General features: G+C 41.4%; 1 protein-coding gene and 3 pseudogenes across 1 annotated transcript; all 4 read right to left on the bottom strand.

Annotated features, from left to right (window-relative positions):
• Positions 1 to 279: 279 nt before the first annotated feature.
• On the bottom strand, positions 280 to 1,355 carry LOC111788421 (cationic amino acid transporter 1-like). Its single transcript, XM_023668757.1, has 2 exons — positions 1,350 to 1,355; positions 280 to 1,251 (listed from the first exon to the last, which is right to left on the bottom strand). Exons 1-2 carry the CDS (start codon positions 1,353 to 1,355, stop codon positions 280 to 282), a joined length of 978 nt encoding a protein of 325 aa, XP_023524525.1.
• A 1,007-nt stretch (positions 1,356 to 2,362) lies between these two features.
• LOC111788420 lies at positions 2,363 to 3,577 on the bottom strand (annotated as a pseudogene).
• A 930-nt stretch (positions 3,578 to 4,507) lies between these two features.
• LOC111788418 lies at positions 4,508 to 6,205 on the bottom strand (annotated as a pseudogene).
• Positions 6,206 to 6,615: 410 nt separating this feature from the next.
• The window catches only part of LOC111788417, an 8,775-nt pseudogene continuing 6,090 nt past the window's right edge, over positions 6,616 to 9,300 (bottom strand).

Here is a 9,300-nt window from a genome sequence, read left to right as displayed (position 1 = left end):
TTATAGCATCAATCAAAATTACACAAAAATATATAAAAATCTCAAACTTGTAATAATCTCCACCATCGAGATCTTAAAAAAAAAACATTAGAAAAAACATATTATAGCATTTTGTTTTGCTATAATTTTTACATGTACAAGCAAAATAGAGAGAAAGCTCAAACATATACAAACCACCATCCCTCCCAACATGAATCCTAGCTAACACAATAACAAACATAAACCACAAATCCCCGAATCAAAGCACTAAGCCAATCGTTATAAATTGAAAAGATCCAATCACAAACTGCTATTAACTTCTCCTACGGTAGTCTTGGACTCCATGACCGAGTCATAAGAAGCATGTAATCCAATCAAGATATAGTAAATCAACAGAATCCCAGTCCAGATTCCAAACCTTTCAAATGAAGATTTGTCAATGGAGCCAAGAAGGAAAAGGTTGATGGCGATCGATAGTGAAGGCAGCCACGGGACGAGCGGCACGCCCCACACGCGAGGCTTTTTGGCCTGTGGGACACCGAGCCATAGGGCCAAGGTTGAGAGAAACCATATGGAATTGGAGACCACCAAGCCGATCCAGCCGTCGCTTGAGCCCCAGTATACGGCGGTTGCTATTGAAGATCCCAGGATTAGAACCAGGCAGATTATGAGCTTGTTGCGGTCGGATGGTGTCGTTTCACCGCTGACGTAGTAGCGTCGGACGATCAGGCCGATGGCTACCAGCATGAAGATGAAGAGGGTGGAGATAGAGAGGAGGTTCGAGAGGATTCCCAAGCTTGTAAAGAAGGCGATTATTGCTGTTGCAGCGAGCATTGTGGCTGTTGCATTCACTGGAGTGCCAGTCCTTTCATGCACTTTGGCGAACCATGGTGAGATCATGTGGGTTCTGGCAATGTGCGTGAGATAGCGTGCCTGTCCAACAGCATTAACCAACAACACGGTGGTCATGCCTTTAATAGCACCTGCAGCCACAATGTACTTAGCCCAACCCCATCCAACAGCCTCAAAAGCCACCGAAAACGGCGCGTCCTCATCAATTTGTTTGTACGGTTGCATCAAGCACAAGGTAACTGCAAGAATGCAATAGGCTAATGTGGTGATCACCATTGACCCAACAAGACCAATAGGTATATCTTTAGCAGGGTTCTTAGTTTCCTCAGCCATTGTCGAAACAGCGTCGGCAGAGGCTACCAAGATGCCACGAGGGCCATAGGGGGCAAAGGGAGTGAAGTTTNTTCGCAGGAAAATATACTGTTATGATAGGTCACTTTCATCAAATTGTATGTGTTATCATTTAAACCCAATAGTGTGGTCATTTACTAAGTATTTCTTAAAATACTCAAGCCAACCCACATGCTACTTCTATTTCAGTTAAATGCAAGGCATCCCTGAACGGCTGACGACGACATCACAACTGGAGACCATGACACATGTATAGGGCAGTCCTATTTATTTTCTTAGACTTAGTCAAGCTCAACACATATCTGGAACATCTTTTGAGAGCCTAACGAAGGATGTTCAATTGAGTCAATTAGCAACTGAGTTACGAAATAGACATCTTGGAAAGCTGCAAGCAAACATCAAAACGCCAAAAAGAGAGGGCAAGGAACAATGTCAAACAATAAAATTGAGAAGTGGGAAAGAAATACCCTACAGAAGAGGTGAAATTAAAGAACACATTAGCAATCACTCTGCTAATATGTATAGAGAAAGGAGGAAAATGCAGGATAAAAGAAGCAGGCTCGAACACAAGAATGAAGAGGGTAGTAGCATTAAATGAAGAGTGTAGGTGAATGAAATGGTAACGTACACAAAAATGAGGGAAACTTACATACCTACCAGGCTCGAACATTACAATGTAGGTGAATGAAATAGTAATGTACACAAAAATAAAAAATAAAAAATGCCAGTTCGACTACATGATACTACAATCTTGAACACTTGTGAATTTTTGTATTTTTTTTTTCTAATTAATTTATGTTGTTGATAATTATATAAGGTGGAACCATTTATCTCGTATCAATTCAATAATTTCTCTCTCAAATTATTGAATACTTTATTTTCACAATTTTTTTTGCATTTTTTATAGCATCAATCAAAATTACACAAAAATATATAAAAATCTCAAACTTGTAATAATCTCCACCATCGAGATCTTAAAAAAAAAACATTAGAAAAAACATATTATAGCATTTTGTTTTGCTATAATTTTTACATGTACAAGCAAAATAGAGAGAAAGCTCAAACATATACAAACCACCATCCCTCCCAACATGAATCCTAGCTAACACAATAACAAACATAAACCACAAATCCCCGAATCAAAGCACTAAGCCAATCGTTATAAATTGAAAAGATCCAATCACAAACTGCTATTAACTTCTCCTACGGTAGTCTTGGACTCCATGACCGAGTCATAAGAAGCATGTAATCCAATCAAGATATAGTAAATCAACAGAATCCCAGTCCAGATTCCAAACCTTTCAAATGAAGATTTGTCAATGGAGCCAAGAAGGAAAAGGTTGATGGCGATCGATAGTGAAGGCAGCCACGGGACGAGCGGCACGCCCCACACGCGAGGCTTTTTGGCCTGTGGGACACCGAGCCATAGGGCCAAGGTTGAGAGAAACCATATGGAATTGGAGACCACCAAGCCGATCCAGCCGTCGCTTGAGCCCCAGTATACGGCGGTTGCTATTGAAGATCCTAGGATTAGAACCAGGCAGATTATGAGCTTGTTTCGGTCGGATGGTGTCGTTTCACCGCTGACGTAGTAGCGTCGGACGATCAGGCTGATGGCTACCAGCATGAAGATGAAGAGGGTGGAGATAGAGAGGAGGTTCAAGAGGATTCCCAAGCTTGTAAAGAAGGCGATTATTGCTGTTGCAGCGAGCATTGTGGTTGTTGCATTCACTGGAGTGCCAGTCCTTTCATGCACTTTGGCGAACCATGGTGAGATCATGTGGGTTCTGGCAATGTGCGTGAGATAGCGTGTCTGTCCAACAGCATTAACCAACAACACGGTGGTCATGCCTTTAATAGCACCAGCAGTCACAATGTACTTAGCCCAACCCCATCCAACAGCCTCAAAAGCCACTGAAAACAGTGTGTCCTCATCAATTTGTTGGTATGGCTACATCAAGCACAAGGTAACTGCAAGAATGCAATAGGCTAATGTGGTGATCACCATTGACCCAACAAGACCAATAGGTATATCTTTAGCAGGGTTCTTAGTTTCCTCAGCCATTGTCGAAACAGCGTCGGCAGAGGCTACCAAGATGCCACGAGGGCCATAGGGGGCAAAGGGAGTGAAGTTTTTCGGGTTGGCCTTGGTGAGGTCGGCAATGACAATGAAGAGGATGATGGCAACGTGGAAAATGGAAGCAATGTAGTTGAAGCGGGAGGAGCCTTTGGTGCTGGCTACAACCAAGGTGCAAATGACGATGATCACAATGATAGCGATGGGGTCGAGCTGGTTGTAGAAGTCGGGGAAAGACGAGACGTGGATGCGAAAATCGTTCGGATGGTGATTGCACAAAGTGGCAAAGTATGAAGTCCANTGGAGACCATGACACATGTATAGGGCAGTCCTATTTATTTTCTTAGACTTAGTCAAGCTCAACACATATCTGGAACATCTTTTGAGAGCCTAACGAAGGATGTTCAATTGAGTCAATTAGCAACTGAGTTACGAAATAGACATCTTGGAAAGCTGCAAGCAAACATCAAAACGCCAAAAAGAGAGGGCAAGGAACAATGTCAAACAATAAAATTGAGAAGTGGGAAAGAAATACCCTACAGAAGAGGTGAAATTAAAGAACACATTAGCAATCACTCTGCTAATATGTATAGAGAAAGGAGGAAAATGCAGGATAAAAGAAGCAGGCTCGAACACAAGAATGAAGAGGGTAGTAGCATTAAATGAAGAGTGTAGGTGAATGAAATGGTAACGTACACAAAAATGAGGGAAACTTACATACCTACCAGGCTCGAACATTACAATGTAGGTGAATGAAATAGTAATGTACACAAAAATAAAAAATAAAAAATGCCAGTTCGACTACATGATACTACAATCTTGAACACTTGTGAATTTTTGTATTTTTTTTTTCTAATTAATTTATGTTGTTGATAATTATATAAGGTGGAACCATTTATCTCGTATCAATTCAATAATTTCTCTCTCAAATTATTGAATACTTTATTTTCACAATTTTTTTTGCATTTTTTATAGCATCAATCAAAATTACACAAAAATATATAAAAATCTCAAACTTGTAATAATCTCCACCATCGAGATCTTAAAAAAAAAACATTAGAAAAAACATATTATAGCATTTTGTTTTGCTATAATTTTTACATGTACAAGCAAAATAGAGAGAAAGCTCAAACATATACAAACCACCATCCCTCCCAACATGAATCCTAGCTAACACAATAACAAACATAAACCACAAATCCCCGAATCAAAGCACTAAGCCAATCGTTATAAATTGAAAAGATCCAATCACAAACTGCTATTAACTTCTCCTACGGTAGTCTTGGACTCCATGACCGAGTCATAAGAAGCATGTAATCCAATCAAGATATAGTAAATCAACAGAATCCCAGTCCAGATTCCAAACCTTTCAAATGAAGATTTGTCAATGGAGCCAAGAAGGAAAAGGTTGATGGCGATCGATAGTGAAGGCAGCCACGGGACGAGCGGCACGCCCCACACGCGAGGCTTTTTGGCCTGTGGGACACCGAGCCATAGGGCCAAGGTTGAGAGAAACCATATGGAATTGGAGACCACCAAGCCGATCCAGCCGTCGCTTGAGCCCCAGTATACGGCGGTTGCTATTGAAGATCCTAGGATTAGAACCAGGCAGATTATGAGCTTGTTTCGGTCGGATGGTGTCGTTTCACCGCTGACGTAGTAGCGTCGGACGATCAGGCTGATGGCTACCAGCATGAAGATGAAGAGGGTGGAGATAGAGAGGAGGTTCAAGAGGATTCCCAAGCTTGTAAAGAAGGCGATTATTGCTGTTGCAGCGAGCATTGTGGTTGTTGCATTCACTGGAGTGCCAGTCCTTTCATGCACTTTGGCGAACCATGGTGAGATCATGTGGGTTCTGGCAATGTGCGTGAGATAGCGTGTCTGTCCAACAGCATTAACCAACAACACGGTGGTCATGCCTTTAATAGCACCAGCAGTCACAATGTACTTAGCCCAACCCCATCCAACAGCCTCAAAAGCCACTGAAAACAGTGTGTCCTCATCAATTTGTTGGTATGGCTACATCAAGCACAAGGTAACTGCAAGAATGCAATAGGCTAATGTGGTGATCACCATTGACCCAACAAGACCAATAGGTATATCTTTAGCAGGGTTCTTAGTTTCCTCAGCCATTGTCGAAACGGCGTCGAATCCAACGTATGCAAAGAACAAAACGGCAGAGGCTACGAAGATGCCACGAGGGCCATAGGGGGCAAAGGGAGTGAAGTTTTTCGGGTTGGCCTTGGTGAGGTCGGCAATGACAATGAAGAGGATGATGGCAACGTGGAAAATGGAAGCAATGTAGTTGAAGCGGGAGGAGCCTTTGGTGCTGGCTACAACCAAGGTGCAAATGACGATGATCACAATGATAGCGATGGGGTCGAGCTGGTTGTAGAAGTCGGGGAAAGACGAGACGTGGATGCGAAAATCGTTCGGATGGTGATTGCACAAAGTGGCAAAGTATGAAGTCCATGAACGGGCCACAGCAGTGCTAGCAATTACACATTCGAGGAGGATGTTGCCCGCTGCGATGAATGCCACGAAGTCTCCTAATTCTACCCTTAGGTAGGCAAATAATCCACCTCAACAAATAATTTCAATGAACTCGTGTAGTTAGTAATTTAGGAAAAACAAAAAGAGAAGCTAGAATAATTTTATATTTGGATTATTGTAAATTTATTGTTGAATTCAAAATACTTTTACCCTTTATGCTTATAGATATTTTATACTTCTTGAATTAAAAAACAAGAGCACATGTTATAGAACTTTTTTAATTTTTTTTAAATATTCAAAATAGTATTACTCTCAGTACACATTTTAAAAATACTCAGGAACTTTCAAAAGTAACATTAATATCCTTAATTAAAAAAAAATTATAAATTACCATTAGTACTCTTACAATTAAGAAGGGAGATGATCTATAAGAAATAGATAAACGGTCTCCATTCCTATATTGAGTATGAATCTTTTCTATAAAAGTTAAGGTATAATATATGTGATAAATTTTTTATATGATATATGTGATATGATATATGATATATATTTTTGAATCATTTTAAAAATACTCAGGAGAACGATCATTATGTTAACATAATGCTGCTGTGACAATCTCTATTCATAACAGGTGTCCGACATCAAAAACTAACAGAGAATGCTTGTCCGATCAGAAAGGGGACCTAGGAGGAGTGCGAACTGACTTGTGGGTCAATACTCGAATGTATGGACCGCGTGTAGGAAAATTAAGTACACATCCCAATTGCTCGTTATGATGACCGTTGTAGGAAAATAGACTGTTATGACAGGTTTCATTCATCAAAATTGTATGTCTTTGCATTTAATCTCAATAGTGGAGTAACTTACCGAGAATTTGTTAAAATACTCAAGCCACGTGCTACTTCCATTTTAGGTAAATGCAAGTCATCCCTGTACAGCTGGCGACCACATCGCAACTCGAGACCATGGCACATGCCTAGGGTAGTCACATGATGTTTGGTCTCTCTACTGCACATGATGTTTGGCTTGCGTTGGAAACTACGTTCNGATTTGTCAATGGAGCCAAGAAGGAAAAGGTTGATGGCGATCGATAGTGAAGGCAGCCACGGGACGAGCGGCACGCCCCACACGCGAGGCTTTTTGGCCTGTGGGACACCGAGCCATAGGGCCAAGGTTGAGAGAAACCATATGGAATTGGACACCACCAAGCCGATCCAGCCGTCGCTTGAGCCCCAGTACACGGCAGTTGCTATTGAAGATCCCACGATTAGAACCAGGCAGATTATGAGCTTGTTTCGGTCGGATGGTGTCGTTTCACCGCTGACGTAGTAGCGTCGGACGATCAGGCCGATGGCTACCAGCATGAAGATGAAGAGGGTGGAGATAGAGAGGAGGTTCGAGAGGATTCCCAAGCTTGTAAAGAAGGCGATTATTGCTGTAGCAGCGAGCATTGTGGCTGTTGCATTCACTGGAGTGCCCGTCCTTTCATGCACTTTGGCGAACCATGGTGAGATCATGTGGGTTCTGGCAATGTGCGTGAGATAGCGTGTCTGTCCAACAGCATTAACCAACAACACGGTGGTCATGCCTTTAATAGCACCAGCAGTCACAATGTACTTAGCCCAACCCCATCCAACAGCCTCAAAAGCCACTGAAAACAGTGTGTCCTCATCAATTTGTTGGTATGGCTACATCAAGCACAAGGTAACTGCAAGAATGCAATAGGCTAATGTGGTGATCACCATTGACCCAACAAGACCAATAGGTATATCTTTAGCAGGGTTCTTAGTTTCCTCAGCCATTGTCGAAACAGCGTCGGCAGAGGCTACCAAGATGCCACGAGGGCCATAGGGGGCAAAGGGAGTGAAGTTTTTCGGGTTGGCCTTGGTGAGGTCGGCAATGACAATGAAGAGGATGATGGCAACGTGGAAAATGGAAGCAATGTAGTTGAAGCGGGAGGAGCCTTTGGTGCTGGCTACAACCAAGGTGCAAATGACGATGATCACAATGATAGCGATGGGGTCGAGCTGGTTGTAGAAGTCGGGGAAAGACGAGACGTGGATGCGAAAATCGTTCGGATGGTGATTGCACAAAGTGGCAAAGTATGAAGTCCATGAACGGGCCACAGCAGTGCTAGCAATTACACATTCGAGGAGGATGTTGCCCGCTGCGATGAATGCCACGAAGTCTCCTAATTCTACCCTTAGGTAGGCAAATAATCCACCTCAACAAATAATTTCAATGAACTCGTGTAGTTAGTAATTTAGGAAAAACAAAAAGAGAAGCTAGAATAATTTTATATTTGGATTATTGTAAATTTATTGTTGAATTCAAAATACTTTTACCCTTTATGCTTATAGATATTTTATACTTCTTGAATTAAAAAACAAGAGCACATGTTATAGAACTTTTTTAATTTTTTTTAAATATTCAAAATAGTATTACTCTCAGTACACATTTTAAAAATACTCAGGAACTTTCAAAAGTAACATTAATATCCTTAATTAAAAAAAAATTATAAATTACCATTAGTACTCTTACAATTAAGAAGGGAGATGATCTATAAGAAATAGATAAACGGTCTCCATTCCTATATTGAGTATGAATCTTTTCTATAAAAGTTAAGGTATAATATATGTGATAAATTTTTTATATGATATATGTGATATGATATATGATATATATTTTTGAATCATTTTAAAAATACTCAGGAGAACGATCATTATGTTAACATAATGCTGCTGTGACAATCTCTATTCATAACAGGTGTCCGACATCAAAAACTAACAGAGAATGCTTGTCCGATCAGAAAGGGGACCTAGGAGGAGTGCGAACTGACTTGTGGGTCAATACTCGAATGTATGGACCGCGTGTAGGAAAATTAAGTACACATCCCAATTGCTCGTTATGATGACCGTTGTAGGAAAATAGACTGTTATGACAGGTTTCATTCATCAAAATTGTATGTCTTTGCATTTAATCTCAATAGTGGAGTAACTTACCGAGAATTTGTTAAAATACTCAAGCCACGTGCTACTTCCATTTTAGGTAAATGCAAGTCATCCCTGTACAGCTGGCGACCACATCGCAACTCGAGACCATGGCACATGCCTAGGGTAGTCACATGATGTTTGGTCTCTCTACTGCACATGATGTTTGGCTTGCGTTGGAAACTACGTTCAACCATCAGTTGAAAGCTCGTGAACTGAGACTCAAGGATGACTTGCAGTTGATGAAACGTGGCACCAAACCTGTTGCTGAGTATGCCCGTGCCTTCAAAAAAATTTGTGACCAACTTCATGCCATTGGCAGACCCGTCGAGGACATTGATAAAGTGCACTGGTTCCTTCGTGGACTCGGCACCGAATTTTCAGTTTTTCTACTGCTCAGATGGCTCTCACCTATCCCCTGTTTTGCAGATTTAGTCGCTAAAGCTGAAAGTTTTGAGTTGTTCCAGCGCTCCCTTGAGTCCTCTGACTCCACTCCTACAGCATTCACAGCCACTAATCGTGGTCGCACCCATGGAAGCCACCCTGCTTCCTTTACCA

Source organism: Cucurbita pepo, chromosome LG02, assembly GCF_002806865.2.
Source record: "Cucurbita pepo subsp. pepo cultivar mu-cu-16 chromosome LG02, ASM280686v2, whole genome shotgun sequence".
Classification (NCBI taxonomy): Eukaryota; Viridiplantae; Streptophyta; class Magnoliopsida; order Cucurbitales; family Cucurbitaceae; genus Cucurbita; species Cucurbita pepo.
The sequence above is the reverse complement of the archived record's forward strand: the minus strand, read 5'-3'. Positions and strand labels throughout refer to the sequence as shown.